This window comes from Misgurnus anguillicaudatus, chromosome 3, assembly GCF_027580225.2.
Source record: "Misgurnus anguillicaudatus chromosome 3, ASM2758022v2, whole genome shotgun sequence".
In the NCBI taxonomy this organism is placed as follows: Eukaryota; Metazoa; Chordata; class Actinopteri; order Cypriniformes; family Cobitidae; genus Misgurnus; species Misgurnus anguillicaudatus.
The window spans coordinates 16,940,908-16,964,043 of NC_073339.2; the positions used below are offsets into that span (position 1 = coordinate 16,940,908).

The window sequence follows — 23,136 nt, forward strand, 5'->3', positions numbered from 1 at the left end:
TTATAAGTTGTGACAACTCATCTCTGTTGACATGACTTGTAAATCTGAGTTGATTTAACAAAAAATTTTAAGGCAGCAAAGTATTTTTTTTACAGTGTATGCATTGTAAAAAGTCAGGTCAACTTGAATTACTTCAATTGGTAATGCCTTTTCAACTTAAATTTCTTCACTTTAAGCGAAAAATGTAAATGTTTTCAAATGGTTAGTAGCATTATTTTTCTGCAAAATTTGATAAATTCATGTTTTTTATAAAATGTTATTAAACTGGGCTCCCCCTGGGACCATCTTTTTATTGACTTGTTAGGTAAGGTTGGAAATTATAAGGTTGGATTTGGTGAATTTTTTATCGTAAGTGTGTTACATTTTTAAAGTAGAGCAGCTTTCACTTTTTACAGTGTGGGGTAAGTTGTTACATTTGCATTTCTGTCACTTTCATAGTAATTGTACGAGAATGGTTAAGAAGCGGTTTCTCGGACAGGGCTTAAAGCTATAGTCCAAAACTAAAATGCATGTTCGAGCTGTCCAGCTGGCACTGTCATAACTTAAAATATACTAGTCAACATTTGACGTGGATCAGAAACGTTTATCAAAGTTGTCCTAAGACAACAATGAGTATTGGGTATTGGCTTTAAGACAACTTTTAGGAAAGGTCTTGATCCACTTCAAATGTTGACTAGTGTATATCAGTGACATTGTTTTGTCTCAAGATGCACAACAGTAATGTTTTTGTAAGGTATTGTTAAACTATTTAAATATCCTAATAAAACTAAGGACTAGTCCTGGTGTAATCTAAACACTGTCCGGGAAAAGTGCTCATTTGTGGTAAAGATGGGTGTGTTGCTTGTGTAAAAATATGATTAATCTAAATTGAATCTTTTTTAATATTATTTGAGCTAAAATAAAACAACGTTATGTTATGCCTCGCTTTTCCCTATATGTTCTGTTATGAATAGCCTGTGCAGATTGGTAATTTAACCCTTTAGGTTTTAATTATTTTACTATATACCCTAATCCTAATTTCCTAATCATCATGGCCTGGTTTTACAGACAATGCTTAGTTTAACCAGGACTAGGCCTTAGTTAAATTAAGATGTTTAAGCATAGTTTATAAACATGCTTTAGAAAAAGACTGGTGTGAGACAAATGGCACTGGCGCATTTTAAAATCTGTCATTGCAAGTTAATTTCAGTTGAGACAGTTTAAACAATTGTGTTTTAATCTAGGACTAGTTTTAAACCTTGTCTGTAAAACCGGAGGTATATTGATATTTTTGATTTCTTATTTTTTATATGTTTTTTTATTAATTTGTTAAAAAAATCATATTGATGGTCTCCCAACAAAATCAACAGTGAGAAAGTTAAGCTGAATATTACACTATTTCACTTTTTTCTCCGCCCACCGTGTTTTTTCTGCGTTTGTTCATTTTTGGTCTCTATGTTGATCTCTTTGAAGTGAGGAAGCAGTGCAATGTGCAGTCAAATACAAAACACATGCGATTACAAGCAAACGGAGAGAGAAAGAGGATGAGGGCGGGGAAATGAAGATACTTAGCTCCACACCTCTGTATGTTTCCTTTCACTTAATTTTCTTGTCATTTGCTCCACACGTTTGTTCTCGTCAGTCTCAAACGAGGTAAGATCTGATAATATATTGTTAAAAGCTGGTTAGATGTTTTCATGGTATAATGAAAGTAGTTTTTTGATGCTTGACGTTCTTTGAACATGAATGTCTTCAGAGCACAGAAAGAAGTCGGCTGTCAATTAAAAGCCAGAAATGTACTGTATCATACCTTAAACAATGATTGCATTCAATAGAGTTCAGTGAGCATTATTACATTTCTGTAAGATCTATATTGTAGTAAATGATCAATGTACAAATGTCACAGTACGATTTTCGAAAGCCGTACATTCTTATAGTGCAAAGAACAATTATGGGTTTTATTGTATATTATTTGCTTTACTTGCTTCCTAGAGAATCGAAAAGTTGTATGTATCAGTCATGGTATCATTTGGCCTTTAAATATGTTAACAAAACTGGCTTGTGTACCAAAGGTCATCAATTTGACCTTTAGGCCTATTAGCTGTTTCGGTGTATCTTTTATTTTACATTGTACTCAAAAAAATGTTACATTTATTTTTTATTGTGTAGCACAGATGGAAAACTCTCTGTTGACGACTTTTGTGGCACTCCTGCTCTTTGGAGTTCGTAAGTGATTTGTTTATTATTATATAAGTGAATATATATGAATAGATAAGCTTTTTTACTGTATGATACCATCGTAGATGCTACTGATATGAAATATGTATTCTGCTCCACAACAACCATGAATGAATATTTGACAAGAATCTATAAGTGATTACGTTAGATAGCCTACTGTCAACTATGCAAATCTTGATTGGTTTGTATTTTCGTAAATGTATTGAATAACCAAATTGAAAGTATGTTATAGTTCATCATTCGTAATTGATTTAATATATTGTACCCGTTATAATTTAGTATTTTGAAATGATAATGGTACTTTGGTACTTTCTTTTCAAATAGTTATATTTCTTTAAAACTTAAATCCAAAGGATCTGTAGTCTGGACCTATATTTGCAAAGGACATATACTTGCAAAGTGCAGTGGGCATAATGCAATCATGCAATCAAATGTGCAAAATGTGTTTGCATGTGTTGAGCACTTTGCAAACAGTGCAAGTGATAATGAGTGCAAATCATCAGCTATTTGCATTCTGACCTCAGTGACAAAACATTTCACCTGTGTAGACAAAACAATCTTAATTGTCACCCCATGCTTTACCTAAAACGTAACATTAGACATGTTTCTTGAAATGCGACAATTTGAAGAATACTGAGCATTGTATTAAAATATACAGTAAACATATCAAACCAGCCTGTTCAAGATGATGCGTATATCAGATTTCAATTAGCCATATGTAATTACAACTCGGTGTATGAATGTGTGAGTGAATGGGTGAATATGAGGCAATATGTAAAGCGCTTTGGATGGCCATAGGTCTGTTAAAAGTGCTATATAAATGCAGTCCATTTACCATTTAAGGAATTAATTTTAAATGATTTATTTACTCTCACAAATGAAGGTACAAAAGCGGTCACTGGGATTTTACTTTTTAAGACGATCTTAATATGTACCATTTAAGTACAGATATGTACCTTTGAGGTACCAGTATGTACCTACCAATGTGTACCTTTGAGGTACCAATATGCACCTTTTAGGTACAAAAGTAAACTTTTTGAAAAGGTACCGTCCCAACTTGTGTACCTTATGTTATCTGAGAGTGTAATTTCAGCAATATTGAAATGACCACCAAATCTAATTTTATCTGCTTCTTTAAAAAGTGCTTAACATTTCTGCAATTTAATTTGTTTCTTTACCTATTGAATTTCTGAGTTATATTATAAATTTCGACCATATTATTCCATCAGTTTGTCCATGTCCATGTGCTGTTTTCCTTGCAGGAGAAATCATCGCAAATTCAACACACCCCAGCCTGAAAAATAATACAACTTCACCAGCTCCATGCATACCCTCTACCCCATCAACCCCATGCCAGAACTTCACCGAATATATCCATCTGCCTTCTATTCTGGCTCGGGTGAGGATATCCTGGAAGACGGGGAGTCAGTGTGATGGTCAGCTGTTTCTCTTTCCCTCTGAAAAACGGGAAAAACAGGCTTCTTTGTGCTTCGACAGTAACATACCAACAGAATGGTTGCGTGAACTTTGTACGGACACTAGATGTGGAAAATATACGAGCTCTAAGCGCATATCAGAATATTCAGTAGGTTATTTTGTCAATAGCAATATGACAATGAACAAAACTCGGTGCCGTGGATGGCATCTCACTTGCCAAGGTAGGTGGTTGTGAATATTTTACACATCAGTCTGTATGTTATTAATGTATGTATATATTTTATATAATGGTTATAGTTTGATAATACTCAATGGGCAGTTTCCCCGGACATCTTATTCTAATCCCAGACTAAAATGCATGTTTAAGCTGCCTTATATAAAAAAACATCTTGAACTTACATATTTTAACATATATCAGTGACATTCTTTCATTTTAGAATGCACATCATGGTTTTTGTTTGTAAGTTATGTCGGTGAAAACTACTTAAATGTCCTAAAATAACAAAGGCCTAAACCCTGTCTGGGAAACTGCCCGAATATGCTGTATATTTTATATAACCGTTTTATTTTCTCTCGTTCTCACTCTCAGACCCTTTAGGAAAAGAACTGGCTGCTTATAAAGCAGTAACTGCCATATTACTTCTCTTCATCTTCAGTGTTATTCTGCTTCAGTTTGGCCGGCCTACGTACAAAGCCATCCGCAAAAGATGTGAGTCACCGATGAAAACAAACACGTCTGAAACTTCACATTACAAGTTACAGCACATATATATATATATATATAGAGAGAGAAGTTAGGAAGTTGTTTTAATGATCTTTTTTTGCTTTGAATTGTTTTATGTATAACTGAATATTTAATGGATGTGTCCCTGTACCTGTTACATTACTCAACACGTTTAGTTCTCTAAAGTTAAATGCTGTGTTTAATTTCAACATTTTCTACCTGCTTTGATACAGTTTCACAAAAGCGGCAGAATCGATGGATCGGCCCGACTCAGACTCAAAGTGGTGAGTCATTTCCGACCCACACGCTGACACATACACACAATAAGTTCCTGTATCTTAACTAGTATCGAAAGATACTAGCGATGCTAAATTCATGGGTGTAAATTTGACATTGATTAATTCTTGACTATAAATTACTTTTTAAATGGCAAAATGTCTAAATGTCACAGTAAAGCTGTCACAAGTGAGAAATGTTTAGTTTGAATATTTTTTTTTTTTCAAGTTTCCTATCACAGAGGTCAAGCTGGTGGTCACCTAGACAACAATACAGTAAAGCGACAGTCCTATCCTGGTCAGTTCATTTACTTTTACTTTTTAATTCCTCTCTGTCATGCACACTCATTCACTTTGTGTCCATTTAAATTTATTATGATTTATGATGTCATATTTTCATGGAAATTACGGTATCAAGTTCAAAATCATACAAACTCCACAGTTCCTCATGCCCACAGCCATTCACATGCTTGCACATTCATATCTATTTGACATTTCTGTGTCGTTAGGTTTGGAGAAGCTGTCTGTAAACGCTAGTAGGGAGCCCTCGTCCAACAGAAACAGTGACTATGATTCATACGGATTCAATTGAAGACCTGTGCTGACAAATGACATATTTAGTGTTTGGAGAGCAGACCATTCTGTGTCCTAAGTCTCATATTGAATCAGCGACTTTACTGTGAGCCTTCAGTTGAGATGACATTTAGCAAGTTGTGCACTGTGTACATATGTTTGAGAAGAACAAAGAACCTGAGAAATCCATTTAGCGTAGAGTTTTTATTTACCATCAAAGCAGTTCATTTGTAGTTTTTTTTTTTGCAATCACTTGTTTTTCATGTGTACTTTGTATAAAGTGAAACTGTGCAGTTGGTATGTTTGCTATTCCTTCTTGATCTAAAATTCAATGTTGTTGGTGTTTTATTAATGTTGTCAGGTTGAATCAGACAATAAAATCTGTTCATTTTGAATGACCTACGTTTTCTAAATTTAGTTTATGTTGATGTTGACCAAATGCAATATTGTTTTATTTTGTTATTTATACAAGTGATTGAAAAGTTTTAAATAAATCTTTTTTGATAAAGATTGTTACAATTATTCATTATTTCCACATTTAGATCCAATGTGTCGTTCTATGCTTTTTGTCTTTTCATTTATGAGAATAGAAATGAGTAGTGTTGAACACAACAGTAGGTTATGATAAAAACAGTAAGCTATAAAAAAAATACAGTAGACAATAATGAAAACAGTAGACTAACTGAAAATTACAGTAGACTATGATAAATACAGTAGACTGTAATAATAAATACAGTAGACTATGATTAATACTGTAGACTATGATAAAAAACAGTAGACTAAATGAAAACTACAGTAGATTATGATAAATACAGTAGATTGTGATAACTACAGTAGACTATGATAAATACAGTAGGGTATTTGAAAATTACATTAGACTATAATAAATAGAGTAGGCTATATGAAAATTACAGTAGACTGATAAATACCGTAGACTATGATAAAAACAGTAGACTAAATGAAAATTACAGTAGACTATGATAAATACAGTAGACTGTGATAAATACAGTAGACTATATGAAAATTACAGTAGACTGTGATAAATACAGTAGACTGTGATAAATACAGTAGGCTATTTGAAAATTACATTAGACTATAATAAATAGAGTAGGCTATATGAAAATTACAGTAGACTGATAAATACCGTAGACTATGATAAAAACAGTAGACTAAATGAAAATTACAGTAGACTATGATAAATACAGTAGACTGTGATAAATACAGTAGACTATATGAAAATTACAGTAGACTATGATAAATACAGTAGACTGTGATAAATACAGTAGACTATATGAAAATTACAGTAGACTGTGATAAATACAGTAGACTATGATAAATACAGTAGGCTATTTGAAAATTACATTAGACTATAATAAATAGAGTAGGCTATATGAAAATTACAGTAGACTGATAAATACCGTAGACTATGATAAAAACAGTAGACTAAATGAAAATTACAGTAGACTATGATAAATACAGTAGACTGTGATAAATACAGTAGACTATATGAAAATTACAGTAGACTGTGATAAATACAGTAGACTATGATAAATACAGTAGGCTATTTGAAAATTACATTAGACTATAATAAATAGAGTAGGCTATATGAAAATTACAGTAGACTGATAAATACCGTAGACTATGATAAAAACAGTAGACTAAATGAAAATTACAGTAGACTATGATAAATACAGTAGACTGTGATAAATACAGTAGACTATATGAAAATTACAGTAGACTGTGATAAATACAGTAGACTATGATAAATACAGTAGGCTATTTGAAAATTACATTAGACTATAATAAATAGAGTAGGCTATATGAAAATTACAGTAGACTGATAAATACCGTAGACTATGATAAAAACAGTAGACTAAATGAAAATTACAGTAGACTATGATAAATACAGTAGACTGTGATAAATACAGTAGACTATATGAAAATTACAGTAGACTGTGATAAATACAGTAGACTATGATAAATACAGTAGGCTATTTGAAAATTACATTAGACTATAATAAATAGAGTAGGCTATATGAAAATTACAGTAGACTGATAAATACCGTAGACTATGATAAAAACAGTAGACTAAATGAAAATTACAGTAGACTATGATAAATACAGTAGACTGTGATAAATACAGTAGACTATATGAAAATTACAGTAGACTGTGATAAATACAGTAGAATATGATAAATACAGTAGGCTATTTGAAAATTACATTAGACTATAATAAATAGAGTAGGCTATATGAAAATTACAGTAGACTGATAAATACCGTAGACTATGATAAAAACAGTAGACTAAATGAAAATTACAGTAGACTATGATAAATACAGTAGACTGTGATAAATACAGTAGACTATATGAAAATTACAGTAGACTGTGATAAATACAGTAGACTATGATAAATACAGTAGGCTATTTGAAAATTACATTAGACTATAATAAATAGAGTAGGCTATATGAAAATTACAGTAGACTGATAAATACCGTAGACTATGATAAAAACAGTAGACTAAATGAAAATTACAGTAGACTATGATAAATACAGTAGACTGTGATAAATACAGTAGACTATATGAAAATTACAGTAGACTGTGATAAATACAGTAGACTATGACAATTACAGTAGACTATGATAAAGGCTATATGAAAATTACAGTAGACTATGAAAATTACAGTAGACTATGATACAGGAGACTGTGATACATACAGTAAGCTATATGAAAATTACAGTAGACTATGATAAATACTGTAGATTTTGATAAATACAATAAACAATGATCATCGCAGTAGACTATGAAAAGTACAGTAGACCATGATAAATACAGTAGACTGATAAATACAGTAGGCTAAGTGAAAATTACACTAGACTGATAAATACCATAGACTATGATAAAAACAGTAGACTAAATGAAAATTACAGTAGACTGTGATAAATACAGTAGACTGTGATAAATACAGTAGGCTATATGAAAATTACAGTAGACTGTGATAAATACAGTAGACTATATGAAAATTACAGTAGACTATATGACAATTACAGTAGACTATAATAAAGGCTATATGAAAATTACAGCAGACTATGAGAATTACAGTAGACTATGATACAGGAGACTGTGATACATACAGTAAGCTATATGAAAATTACAGTAGACTATGATACAGGAGACTGTGATACATACAGTAAGCTATATGAAAATTACAGTAGACAATGATACAGGAGACTGTGATACATACAGTAAGCTATATGAAAATTACAGTAGACTATGATAAATACAGTAGACTTTGATAAATACAATAAACAATGATCATCGCAGTAGACTATGAAAAGTACAGTAGACCATGATAAATACAGTAGACTGATAAATACAGTAGGCTAAGTGAAAATTACACTAGACTATGAAAAATATAGTAGACTATGAAAAATACAGTAGACTATGATAAATACAGTAGGCTATATGACAATTACAGTAGACTATGATAAATGCTATATGAAAATTACAGTAGACTATGAAAATTACAGTAGATTATGATACAGGAGACTGTGATACATACAGTAAGCTATATGAAAATTACAGTAGACTATGATAAATATTAAATATAATTTTATTTATATAACGCTTTTCACAATTGTTAATTGTTGCAAATCAGCTTTACATGAGTAAATGTAGGGGAGAACACAGAAAATCAATAGATAATATAAGAAGTAAAATATTGCGGCTAAGGATAAACCGTACAAGCGAGCGTATAATAATGTAACGTATGCAGTAAAGTGCTTAAGTTAAGCCAAAGTTGGCTGATAATACAGTAGACTTTGATAAATACAATAAACAATGATCATCGCAGTAGACTATGAAAAGTACAGTAGACCATAATAAATACAGTAGACTGATAAATACAGTAGGATAAGTGAAAATTACACTAGACTATGAAAAATATGGTAGACTATGAAAAATACAGTAGACTGTGTTAAATACAGTAGACAACGATCATTACAGTAGACTATGATAAATACAATAGACTTTGATAAATACAATAGACTGTAATAAATACAGTAGGCTATATTGAAATTACAGTGGACTATGAAAAATACAGTAGACAATAATAAATGGGTCAGTGACAAAAACGGTTTGGCAAGATGTGAAAATCAAAAATCTTTTTTAAAAACTTGTTTTAAAAGCACAAATAAGGTTTATTTCAATGCACATAGTGTATTTATGTTAATTTTATGCAATAAAAAATTACATTTGCACCATTTTTATGAAAGCTAAGACTGAATGTACCTGAAAATGTCAAATGGTGTAACCGTATATTGTGCCAAAGAATGAGAAATATGAAATATTTTATCCATCTTGATGGCATGTAAGCTTAATTATAAAACATAATTTTAAAATATAATTATATTATATATAATATTTTACCTGTTTTATCATTGTTTAAAATGTTAATATACATAAAAGAAGCCAAACTTTATATGTAAAAAACAAATATTACAATTGAGGCTATTTATAGAATGTGCTTTGGTGGGCAACTCACAGACCTGGTGCACCATGTTGGAGACCACTGCAGTAGACTATAAATACAGTACACGAGGATAAATGCAGTATGCTATATGAAAATTACAGTAGACTATGAAAATTACAGTAGACTTTGATAATAAATACAGTAGACTGATAAATGATGATGAAAGGAAAGAGGTGGCAAAGAGGGAGCAGTTTGAAGGTGATGTTGGAAGAGTAAAGAGGGAATGTAGTGTTAATGCACGATTTTGCAGCAATGTGGTTTCCTGTCGTAATCCTATTAACTTCCTGTTTGTGTTATTTCTGTCGCTCATGCTCTAAATATACAGTCGACTTACTGTGCTCATTGTTAACTTTCAGTTGTCTTTCTTTTTTTCTCAAGTCTCTGTCTGTCACAGCTGATCTGTTCTTTTTATACTCTTTTCACAGATGGAGGTTTAATATCGACCACAACTACAACAGCTTAAAATCTTATGGTTCTCTCACCAATGAGAATTGAATTTTAAACGCCTTGTGAATAGCATATAATATGCTTGGCAGACACTTTTATGAAATATGTGTGCCTCATAGGGAAAAGTGCATTATCATTGGCATGTTTACTTATTTAGTGCAGAAAATGTGCCTTTCTATTATTCTTTTTTAAGTTACATGTTTGCTATAGTTGCATGTACACTGGTTCCTGTGTATGCATGTTTTTTTTTCTTGTGCATAACAAATGCACAACCGAGGACACACAGCAGCAGTTTTGTGAGATAGTGTTTGTGTATTTGTGAGTGGATAAAGTCTCTCTCTCATCCACAGGTCAGAGTCAAATATTTAATCTGTAGTTAAAATGAGGTTCTAACAGAGAACAATGACAGATGACAAGAGATTATGCACAGATTAACAGAGAGACATGCACTCATGAGGCATAAAATCTAGAGCATCTATCTGTCATCCATCTTCTGAGCATCTAATGCACCAGCAGATATACTGACATCAAACATGCTTGTTACCTGCAGTGCATACAATTTTTTTTCAATCTTAAACACAAGAAATGCAAAACAGTGTTTCAATAAATTCAATGAAATAAACAAAATAAAGCTTGTAAATTCTAATGTCAGAAGTCTAATCATTTGGTTGATGGGTCACTATGTCTAAGCTTCTTCTGGAAGCTTATTATTTCCCTCGCCTTTTATACTATCACACAAGCTTTTGCTTAGAAATGCATGCTAAAATTTTAAGTGTCAATAGGTTGTTCCAATGCCAAAAATTACTAAAGTAAAGAAACTGTCTAGCACATTTTTGCAGATGTTTTTTTGCTAATGCAGCAAGTTACAAAGGGACAGAGGTACTATGAGGTCAAGGAAAAAGTGAAAAACAAGATGAGATGTGATTAAATGCTTTACTTTTTTATGCATAATGCCCTCCCATTTGAGGATTTGGCCTATAATGCTGTCTGCAACATTTACCTTTAATAATCATCAAGCTGATAAAATTAAACATTGACTTTAATGCTTAAAACCCTAGAAACTCAGTTTCATTGTAGTGAAGAGAAATTGGGAGAAACAAAGAAAAAACAAGATTAAGATGATGTTTCTTGGAAGAAAGTCTACTGTTGGACAAAGGGTTATACAAGAACAACAGAGGGAGGCAAATGTGATGGTCACGGCAGAGAGAGGGGGAAGAGAGGGGATTATTTACTTTTTTAAATGAATAAATCCGCATTGTGTGAATCTGGCACAGACAGATAGAGAGAAAAAGCAAGCAGTGCAGAGCTGTAGATCAAAAAGCAACCTACAAAACTCATTAGAAATACTTACTAAGACCTATATTTACATAAAACGGAGGTAGAAAAGGATGGAAGTGAAAAATCATAAAACCTTATGTCATCCTGAGGAAATGGGAGAAGAGTGATATCTACACAATCTGGAGCAGATTGTTACGGCAAGTATCACATAGGAAGAGTGTTCAAACTTTGTATTTGTCTTTGAAGAATTGCAATTTATCAATTAAATACGATTCAATTACATCTTGAACTATCTTACGTAAATGTAAAGGTATCTGTAATTGGATTTATCCTTCTTGCATTTTCTTTTATGTATATGATAAGAGTAAATATTTGAATAGGCTATTTTAATAGATGACGACATGGAAAATAATTTTGTTATATTGTAGGGTATTATGGAGGTGCTGACTCTGTTTGGACTCCAAAAGAAGTCTAATACTGTAAGACTGGTTATCCTTCACTTACTCGTAGTACTTTGTAAGTTTGACTTTTTATATTCCCTTAAAACATTTTATGACATGTCGCATCATTTAAAGGAAAACACCACCATTTTTCAATATGTTTTTACCTCAACTTATATGAATTAACACGTACCTATTTTTTTCAATGCGTGCACTTTTAATCTTTGTATAGCGTGTCGTGAATGTGTTAGCATTTAGCCTAGCCCCATTCATTCCTATGGCTCCAAACAAGGATGAATTTTTTTGAAGCCACCAAACACTTCCATGTTTTTCCTATATTAAAGGAATATTCAATTTTCTTAAAAGAAAAATCCAGATAATTTACTCACCACCATGTCATCCAAAATGTTGATGTCTTTCTTTGTTCAGTCGAGAAGAAATTATGTTTTTTGAGGAAAACATTGCAGGATTTTTCTCATTTTAATGGACTTTAATAGAGCCCAACATTGAACTCAACACTTGGCAGTTTTTTTCAGCGGAGTTTCAAGGGACTATAAACGATCCCAGGCGAGGCATGGGGGTCTTGTCTAGCAAACGATTGTCATTTAGACAGGAAAAGTGGAAAATATCCACTTTGGACCACAACTTCTCGTCTAGATCCGGTCGTGATGCGCCATCGTGACCCCACGCAATACGTCTTGACGTCAAGTGGTCACAGAGGACGAACGCGAAACTCTGCCCCAGTGTTTACAAGTGTGTTGAAAGAGGACCATTCCTACGTTGTTATATGTAACACGTGACCTCCCTACGTCACTACGCATTTACGTTAGGACACGCTGGACCGGACCTAGATGAAAAGCTAGATGAAAAGCTGACTTTAAAAGTGTATATTTTTTATTTTTCTTGTCAAAAATGACAAGCGTTTTGCTAGATAAGACCCTTATGCCTCGTTTGGGATCGTTTATAGACCTTTGAAACTCCGTTGAAAAAACTGTTAAGTGTTGTGTTGAGTATTAAATGTTGGGCTCTATTAAAGTCCATTAAAATGAGAAAAATCCTGGAATGTTTTCCTCAAAAAACATAATTTCTTCTCGACTGAACAAAGAAAGACATCAACATTTTGGATGACATGGTGGTGAGTAAATTATCTGGATTTTTCTTTTAAGAAAATTGAATATTCCTTTAAGACTCTTACATGAGTAGTTACATGAGTAAGTATGGTGGCACAAAATAAAACTTTTGTTTGGAGCCATAGGAATGAATAGGGCTAGGCTAAATGCTAACACATTCAAGAAGCGCTGTACAAAGATTTAAAGTGCACACATTGAAAAAGATAGATATGTATTTATTCATCTAATTTGAATAACATAGTAAAACATAGTAAAATATTGAAAAACGGTGATGTTTTCCTTTAACACTGCACTGTAACAAGTTGGATCAACTTAAAAAATTACTTCAGTTGGTAACACTTAAAAAAAAAGTATATTTAACTTACATTATTCAGTTAGGGTAAAACTAAAGTGAAATTTTAAGTGGATTTCTTTTAGTGTTACCAATTGAAGTATTTTTAAGTTGATCCAACTTTTCACTTTTTACAGTGTGCAATATTTCTGTCATATTAGCAAAATAATGATTTTAAATTGCCACGCGAAAACCTTTTTCTCCTCTGAAAAAAGTTTTCCATCTGTGCTTTAAAGTCAAAGTGTAGTGTTCATTTAAACTGAGAAAACTTTCTTATGCAACAAAGCAATTATTACTAATTAACTAATCACCAAATTTTGCTTTCTCTCAATTCCATCAAAAGCCCAAAGTCACATGCCTCCCCCCCCTGTTCTCCCAGTCCGGATAACCGTACCCTCCCAGTGGCAGTCCTTGCCCCTCTCTCAGGCAGATTTGGGTCTTCTTTTCACCAACTCCAGCCCATTTTCTTTCACTCAGTCCATGTTACTCGTGCCTTCATCAGGAACTGCCTCCAAACCTCTTCTCCACGCTGCTTTTGGTTCTTACACCATCACTCAGGTACTTTTAAAGACACCATTTGGGATCTATTTGTGTGTACTGAGGTTTTGTAAAAGTTGCTTATTAACTTATTTTCGCCTCCAGATGATGTCTGAACCCATTCCTCCATTATCTCCATCTCTCACTGCATCACTCCTTTCTAAAACCGTTGTGAAAGAGATTGATGGTGAACAAGGAGACTTGTTTAAGGTGCGAGTGCTGTTTCATATGAGGGTTGTTAATAACCAGGGCAGGTGTGTTACCCTTCATGCTTTCAAACAGACTGAAGAGCAGAAAGCCTCTTGCATCACTCAGGTACTGCTGGGTTCATTCAACCCAATAAGACATTAATTTTTCATCCTCGTGTCATTTAAACATAATATTTCCAACAATAAAAAATCCACTGTTGCATTCCCATGTCTTTTCAAATGACAAAACATTACCCCCCCCCCCCAAAAAAAAATGCCATGTTATATTCATTTAGTTGCAGGGCCGGCCCGAGGTATAAGCGAACTAAGCGGCCGCTTGGGGCCCCGTGGCCACCAGGGGGCCCCCAATCGTTTTTTTTTACAATTAAATAACTTAAACAAGTAATATAAATTAATCAATGAATACAAATGTATAAATGAATAATTCAAGACAAAAAAAATCTGATTTGCAGACAAGCGTTTGCAGACTAGCTAGCGTTTGAGACTCATGCGCAATATAGACACCTCGCGTGCATTGACAATTCGCGCCGGTATGCAAGTGTGCGTAAAAAGGCGCTAAAGTAAGAAGCTTTCTAGACGTATATGCGTTTGAATGTTATGATTCATTTAATTTGATTTCTGTACCTAATGCTAATTTTAGCCCTTACTTAATGTGCAACTTTGTTCTTTTAATAAATGTTTGTAATTTCTTTATTTTTTAATAAAAAAATTGGTGATGGGGCCCCCGAACAAATTCTGCTTAGGGCCCCTAAGATGCTCGGGCCGGCACTGTTTAGTTGACTAGTGGTATACACTGATTAAAAAAATAAACATGAATTGCATTAATCAAAAACACTTACTTTGTCATATTAAGAACACTGTCATTGCTGCTGTCATCCTTGGGACGTCGTCGCTGAACTTTTTTGACAGCCATCAGCTGTAAAATGTTTTGGTCCTGCTCGGTTTTTGTTGACTTCGAGTAAAATAATGGAAAGTTTTTTATAAGATCCCCCGGGGTCAATGTGTTAGCATGACAGAAGCTTGATGCGGTCGGGAGAACAAGCAACAGCCAGCATTTTTCCGTCTCCCGAGTAATCGTGTAAATTATTCGATTCTGATGCTTACGCTTCTTTCCCACCACAGAAAACCACCACGGGTTTATCAATGCCATCAAAAGTATTATTTTGATGAGGAAAACTAGGATTCCGTGTGTATTCAACGCGCCACCATTGTTGTTTACAATGCGTGGAATGGTGCGTTGTGTTTGATTAAGCGGATTCATTGCATTCTGCAGAGAAGGAGGACTGGCGTTTATCGCGTTTTGGAACCAAACTCTTGAACAAAGAAATTTATACAGGTTTGAAACAGCATCATTGTATAAATGATGACAGAATTTTCATTTTTGGGTAAACTATCGCTTCAGACATACAGTCTCTCACTCAGCGGCTATGTTAGAAATAATCAAAATGTACTATTTTTGTCATTTAAAGCCAAGTTAATTTAATTTTTTACAAAGGTAATTATTTTGTAAATGCATCATAAATGCTCAATTTTCACAAAAATGTCAAATAAGACCATTAAGTATTTAATTCTGTTACACCATTCGCTTCCCAAATCTGTTTAAATCATTTTAAATGACAAAGTTATAACAATTATTATGAAGTTATGACAACTATTGTTTTAAAGACGCCGTAATAGGCTGGGTCAGGCAGATACGAACCATGTCATGCAACAATGTCATCTCCCCATCAGAATCTACTTTCTATTTCTTTTACAGCCACCTTTTGGCCTGTGTGTGGTTACTCTGACGCTTCAAGATGATTGGTTAGAGACTAACCAGAAGGTTAAGCCAAACCTGGACCAGACTTACCAGCAAAGCCACTTAAGCAGACACCGTTCTCGAAAGCGTGGAAAGCGGCATCAATATACAGCAAGAGGAATCAGGGCCAAATCTGGTATCGAGCTTAATAAAATTCATCTTTACTATTCCTCCTCCTTCGGCATTGCATTGAACCCCAAAGTTGGACTGCATCGGTCAGAGACGCAGCTGCACTACATCGGACCTGTGGGACTTGAAGAAGAGAGGAAAGAGACAAACAAGACCAAACAGAGCTGTGCATGTTTAGATGGACAAGCGGAAGAGAAACTATGGCTGGATTCCAATGTGCTGATTCTCTATAGCAAAGGTCCAATACATGTGGGACGACCAGTCAGAGTCTCCGTAAACCTGAGAGAAACTATCAATGGGGAGTCATTGATTGTTAGGTAACATTGCTATGACGTAACTAATCACATCTTAAAGGGACACTCCACTATTTTTGAAAATATTCTTATTTTCCAGCTCCCCTAGAGTTAAATATTTGATTTTTACAATCCATTTAGCTGATCTCCGGGTCTGGCGGTATCACTTTTGGCGTGGCTTGGCATGGTCCATTGAATCTGATTGGACCATTTGGCGTCGCGCTTAAAGAATGACCAAAGAGTTTCGCAATAATATTACGCAGCAGCCGAAAATAGTCCCTTTAGTAACTTTCAATAGCATGGGAACTATTTTCGGCTGCTGCGTAATATCATTGCGCCTCCTGCAGCCATGTTACAGCAGCAAAGTCCTTGATTATTATGCCAGAATGAGAGTATTATTCTAGCCATATCGGCCTATAAAATCACAACTTTTAATATTCTGTCAGTCTTAGTACACGATGTAACTACAGAAGAGTCAAGTTTTAAATAGGAACAATATCGAAACTCTTTAGTCATTTTTGAGCGAGATGCTAATGGTCTAATCAGATTCAATGGATTATGCTAAGCTACGCTAAAAGTGGTACCATCAGATCAGCTGAATGGATTCCAAAACGGTAAAAATCAAATGTTTAACTCTTTAGGAGAAGGAAAATTAGCTTATTTTCAAAAAAGTGGAGTGTTTAAGTATTTATTGTAAATAACTATTCACAATTTTCTCAAATTTAGGCTGAAATTAAAAAAAGGATTGTTGTCTCTGGAGGTCCACCCAGCCACAAACTCCGACCTTTGGACTGTTAACGTAGAGAAGACTACAGGTTCAAAACATGATGTTATATCCATCATAAGCCACATGACTGGTAGTCTTCCTTATTATACTGGGTAAGGACAACTTACTAAATGTCATAAAAAGTTTGTCTGTTATTGTCTTTTAGTGTGTGCATGCTATTTCTTGCAAAATATTTTTTTTTACTTTCTACAGGTCTACTGCTTTGAATCAGGTAGCGTGTCTCTCTCTTGACGGTTTACACAGAGGCTTTGGAGTAGCGATGACTGTCACCGCTAGCTGGTGGGTGGAGTATTTCGGTCGAAAGTCTGCAATTTTGCCACAAAGGGCAGCCACAAGCTCTTTCTCATTTATCGACAGAGAATTGGTGGGGATCGCCCCCATTACAGCGGTATGTCATAAAGATTTTGCTTTTTTTGGTATGAATTAAATAAGTGATCAGACATGATATGTGTTACAATACACCACTATAGCAGTTGTGTTCCTGTAGCTCTGTGATAGTGTTAGCACCACAAAAGATTGTGGGTTTGATTCCAGGGAACACACATTGTAAAAAAAATTGTACTTTGTAATGCACTGTACGTCGCTATGGATAAAAAAGTCATTTTCTTGAGTTGGTGAATAAAGTTGATATATTATAGACTTGTTAACCCTATTATTTTGGCACTGTACTAAATCCACTTTTGCAATATAATGAATATTTACGTACAGTATGTGATGTTTTACTTTTCTTACACTGGCAGAGCAACACTATTATCAACACCGCCATCTTAACAAGTCAGCCTGTGTCACTTCCTGTCATTGTCCTAGCAGTGGGGCAAGATGGCAAAGTAATTGATGTGACCACCGCCGTGAATTGTCAATCAGCCAATGAAGACATAATTAAGGTATAATGACTTTCACTATACGAATCCACTCCATTGCTTTTTCTAAAGTTCAGTGTGCACCTCCTAATAACGCGTTTCCTACCTGACAGGTGTCTCATGACTGCTCTGTGCTTTTTGTGGACGGGAGTGAATCAGGAATAGGCAGCATTTGTGTGGAGGTGGAGTTTTCTTTGGGAAAATTCAGTGGCTCTTTGTGCTTGGCTGTGTGGGCTCCTGCGGTTCCGCTCCGTGTGTCTCTCTCCGACCCTGTCCTAAGTCCCATCAGTGGCTGGAGCTACTACAGTGAGAGCAGGTACTGTATGTCATAGAGATTCCCTGAAAATTGCTCATACAGCACAATTGTAATGATAAAGGATATAACAGTGTGTCTTTCTCCAACTCTGATGTGTAGGTGCACACCAGTTTATCAAAGATCCACCATACAGATTTTGGCACGATTCAGTGCCCAATCGGGAGCTCAGGGAGGCCAACCGACCTACATGCTCGGCTCACCTGACTGGTTTGTGGATGTGACTGAACTTGTTAAGGACTGGCTGAGGATAGAAAACCCACATATTGCGGCTTTTGATAAGCAGAAGCATTTGGTCGGCTTAAAGCCTGGAATTACTTCAATATATGTTGGTATCTGAATATATAATTTTTTTTATAATTTTATATTTTTATATAAAAAAAAGTTTTCTTGTATTGCGCAGCATACACTGTATGCAAAAAATTAATTTTTTACGTTTAGTTAAAGGAATAGTCTACTCATTTTCAATATTAAAATATGTTATTACCTTATCTAAGAATTGTTGATACATCCCTCTATCATCTGTGGCGTGCACGTAAGCGCTGGAGCGCGCTGCGACGCTTCGATAGCATTTAGCTTAGCCCCATTCATTCAATGGTACCATTTAGAGATAAAGTTAGAAGTGACCAAACACATCAACGTTTTTCCTATTTAAGACGAGTAGTTATACGAGCAAGTTTGGTGGTACAAAATAAAACGTAGTGCTTTTCTAAGCGGATTTAAAAGAGGAACTATATTTTATGGCGTAATAGCACTTTTGAGAGTACTTCGACTCGGCGCAGTAACACCCTCCCTCTCCCATTATGAGAGTGAGAAGGGGAGCGGACTTTTCAGGCGTGCACGCACACAGATGATAGAGGGATGTATCAACAGATCTTAGTTAAGGTAATAACATATTTTAATATTGAAAATGAGTAGACTATACTTTAACTTGGATTCATTTCAACTTTCTTGACTATAGTGAGGAGATGCTATAAATGATAAAAAATAAAGTTAAAATAATAAGCTAATTCAACTTTATTTTTTTTATAATTTATAGCAACTTCTCACTAGTCAAGAAAGTTAAAATTATTTGTAAATTTAAGTTCAATTAACTAAAAAATTTAAGTGCAACAATTTTCCTGGTTTCTCATTTCTTCCCCTAACTCTTTCATTGTTTTTTTCTTTCTGTAAGGTTATATCAAGTCAGTGGGACGGTGTACTTGGAAGTGCTGATGTTACTGTGACCTCTGAACCCGTCACTGCTGGTGACCTCACTGTTCAGTTGGTGGGAGGGCTTGGCCTGTCCATTAATTCCAGCCCATCTCATCCCTCCATTGTCACAGCAACAGTCAATGCTCACAACACACTTTACAATCATGGGCAAGTAAGTACATTTTATTTAGGGATGCAAGATACTAAAGAAAACATACTTGCTAAACAATGCAGTATTTTATATGCAATATGATAATGTTTTGAGTCGAAATCTATTTAAATTTTTAATAAAATATATTTAAAGTCACAATTAAATTGAAATGAAAAACTTAAAATTTTGGGGAATATTGTGGTATTTTTTTAACAATTGACTTATTTGTGAGCTTCATTATTTTTTTTAAATTATTGTGCCCTCAAATCTTTTATCATAAACGCTACTCTCCTCCTCTCCTCGAAACAATCGTTCTTTACTTCTGGTTACAAGGAATGGCATGAGGGGAGGAAAAGATATAGCAACATGACCCAACTTCCAATCAATTCTCAATGGAAGAATTCAAGTCCCCACCTACCCTATATTTTAGTAATTTCAATATATCTCCCAGCCCTAATTATATTCTAACATTTTCCCTACCTGTTTCACTCTATTGTTTTAGGAAGCATCTATCAGTGTTTGGATCCAGTTTTCTGATGACACCGCCATATTGGTGTCTGCCTTTACTGGAATCCCCTATTCCCTCCGGCTCTCCTCATTGGCTGACTCTGTGGTTACCGTGACACCTGTGCCATTCCAGCGCATCCTGGCAGAAGGTGATGGCGGGGGACCTCTCGTAAAAGCCGAGTTACTGATCACCACCTGTGAACCGGTATCTAACCACATTGAACTGGAAACTATCCAAGAAGGAAGTGAAACAAGAAGATTGGCTAAAGGTTCTGGCTGGATAAGAGTAAATCTGAACATGGACGTCTGGTCAACAGAAAGCGAGGAATCCAACTTTGAGATGTTCGATGTGACTGATATGCTTGTTGACTCTAACAAGAATCTGTATGAGGATTTTGAAGATGATGAAATTACTGGCAATTCCACCAGTGATTATGATGTTGGTGATGGAAATGATATGTTGAAAAGAAATAACTTGGAGCAGGCAGTTCTAATCCCCAACCATGAAGAGAGTGCAGTGTATTTCTCTCCTGGGGAAGAGAAAGATAGAGAAGTGAAAACTGTTGATAGACAATTAGAGATTGGCATTGGATCTGTGCTTTCTCTTCTTTTTCTCTCTTTTGTCCTTTTCCTGGTCAGCTGCCTGCCGTGTGTATTTAAAGAGCAGAGGAACGGAGGAGCACGAGAGGGAAATGTTAACAACATTGTGGAAAACGAAGAAACTGTGGAAGAGCAAGAAGAGAGAGCTAAAAAGAAAAACATAAGGTGAAATGAGAACTGGAATTGACAGAATAGAAAGAAAATGACTTTATATTTCTGAATGTCTTAGGAAAATGTCCTAAAAAGGTAAATAATTATTTGTATTTTTACTTAATAATCTGATTCATTGATGTACCAATCAACAAGAGATATAAGAAGGCCTAAATAATTTTTAATTATTGTTCAGTATTGTTTGTTTTTGGTTATTCTTTGTAATTTTTGTTAATAATGTCTAAATACATCAGTTCAAGAAAAAGACTACATGCGACTACACAATATTGAAGTAGAAATTAATCTTTTTTTCTTCAAACTCATGTTATCTTTTATTAGAGCAATCTCTCGGAATCAAATTCACACAACAAAAGAATATACATAGAGACGTACTAAAGATACATACTAAACCAGACAGCTATCACTCCCTGGTGGTCTAGTGGTTAGGATTCGGCGCTCTCACCGCCGCGGCCCGGGTTCGATTCCCGGTCAGGGAACGATTCTTTTTTCGTATTGAATATGTTCTGAATGCAGTTTCCCAGTCCTGTTTCTGGAGGCACATCAACAATTCACGTTATTTTCCGTTATTTTCCACTCTCTACTAACGAGTGGATTAAGGTGTGTTGAAACCATAACGTTAGACTGTAAAAAATAGGCTAGGTTGAAACAGTTCAAAAATATTTAGTGTTGGCATCCAGGAACTGGGGAAACACTGATATAATAACATTCCTTAAATATTTAAAACGTAGTTATATTGGCAATAATTTACAAGAGAAACCAACGATTTTACGTGTGTAGAGTTGTATTACCGCCATAAACGCTTCAAAGATCTGAAAGAATGCAACCGAAGCGAAAGCAACAGCAGAGTGGCGCAGCGGAAGCGTGCTGGGCCCATAACCCAGAGGTCGATGGATCGAAACCATCCTCTGCTAAGCATTTTCTACAAAGTTAAAGTTTTAGTTGGTTTGCACACGTTTTTGACTTGTAATGTTAAGATTATATTTAAAGCGACCTAACATGACCATCTCCTCCCAAACTTTGTTAAATAAACGTAATTTATTGATCAATAACATAAGACGGTCAATGCGTTTTCTATCTTTTATGTATTTCACTGCTAGTTAATGTATATAGCAAGGGATTAAACCAAACAACTTTAATTCTCTTGAATTATTCTCTTTACTATGTAACTTAGTTACCCTGTATCTGTAGTTCACCTGATGGCGAGATGTCAGTCTTCTGGCTTCTGTCGAGTCCTTTTTACCTCAAATGGGAATCCACAAGCTGGGAACAAAATAACACTGCATTTACAATAAAATACACAATATGTGAAGCTGCCTGTGAGAACCCAGCTAAAGTAATGTTTCCTCCTTTCTACATATGTAATGTAAAGAACATGTTAATTTCTAATTGTTTAGGGGTGCAGTGGACATCTTGATAAACATTTTATCACAGAAACGCCGATTATTTGTGTATTTCGTAGTTCAGACTATAGTAAAGAAGAACAGTGTTGTCAGATTGGAAATGTCCAAGTATCGTACCAGAACCTCAAAATTATGGTAATTTATTTGAAAGAAAATTAACGTTCACAAGTCAAATGTGCAGAATACAGCTATTTTATCTAGATAAACGACTTTTGGTAGCCTGTAGATTTTCGATAAATGACAAAGTGTACCTTAGTCGAAAAGTCAAACAACTGAAAAAAGAAAGAGTCAATCTCAACGACGATACATAACGTCAGAAGAGATGGAGTTGTGGCAAGAAGGGAAACAGCAACTGCCGAAATCACATGAAATCTAGCCGAATGAGCACCGTTTTACCCAAACCTAACCCGTAAACACAACATTTCACCGGATTTATGTCATAGCTGTATTCCATCTAGACAGGACCGTTTTAATCCTAATCCTACCCCAAACCTAATTTTAAACCAACATCTCGCGAGATTTAGGCCATAGCTGTATCCCTTCTAGCCAAAACCAAGGGCATTACGCATGATGGTAGACATAGGATCAACAGATAAAGTAAAGAAGCAACGACCATTTGAAGGGTCACAAAATGTGGAAATTATCGTACATTATGGGATTTTTTCATTATTGATCGTACAGCGGTAAAAAAATATGGTACACATACGATAATTATCGTACATCTGGCAACACTGGTTTACCTCGTAGTTCGAACTATATTAAAGTACGATTTTCTCTATTAGCTTCCTGTTGGAATAAATGAAAA

The 23,136-nt window shown here is 34.7% G+C and overlaps 2 protein-coding genes, 1 long non-coding RNA gene and 1 other non-coding gene across 4 annotated transcripts; 3 read left to right on the top strand and 1 right to left on the bottom strand.

Moving 5' to 3' along the window:
- Positions 1-3,522: 3,522 nt before the first annotated feature.
- On the top strand, positions 3,523-5,837 carry LOC129444313 (T-cell surface glycoprotein CD5). Its single transcript, XM_055204922.2, has 5 exons — positions 3,523-3,875; positions 4,244-4,363; positions 4,612-4,662; positions 4,883-4,951; positions 5,163-5,837. Exons 1-5 carry the CDS (start codon positions 3,827-3,829, stop codon positions 5,243-5,245), a joined length of 372 nt encoding a protein of 123 aa, XP_055060897.2. The 5' UTR covers positions 3,523-3,826; the 3' UTR covers positions 5,246-5,837.
- Positions 5,838-9,309: 3,472 nt separating this feature from the next.
- On the top strand, positions 9,310-22,589 carry tmem132a (transmembrane protein 132A). Its single transcript, XM_055204900.2, has 11 exons — positions 9,310-11,997; positions 13,726-13,940; positions 14,025-14,234; positions 15,885-16,372; positions 17,075-17,227; positions 17,328-17,523; positions 17,876-18,019; positions 18,109-18,311; positions 18,411-18,636; positions 19,483-19,674; positions 20,156-22,589. The coding sequence occupies exons 1-11, from the start codon at positions 11,916-11,918 to the stop codon at positions 20,927-20,929; spliced, it is 2,883 nt and encodes a 960-aa protein (XP_055060875.2). The 5' UTR covers positions 9,310-11,915; the 3' UTR covers positions 20,930-22,589.
- LOC129444330 (uncharacterized) lies at positions 20,557-22,718 on the bottom strand. Its single transcript, XR_008644388.2, has 3 exons — positions 22,583-22,718; positions 22,107-22,191; positions 20,557-20,690 (listed from the first exon to the last, which is right to left on the bottom strand). It is a non-coding gene; the product is annotated as an uncharacterized lncRNA (long non-coding RNA).
- trnae-cuc (transfer RNA glutamic acid (anticodon CUC)) lies at positions 21,336-21,407 on the top strand. The gene has a single exon. It is a non-coding gene; the product is annotated as a tRNA-Glu (tRNA).
- Positions 22,719-23,136: the final 418 nt, after the last annotated feature.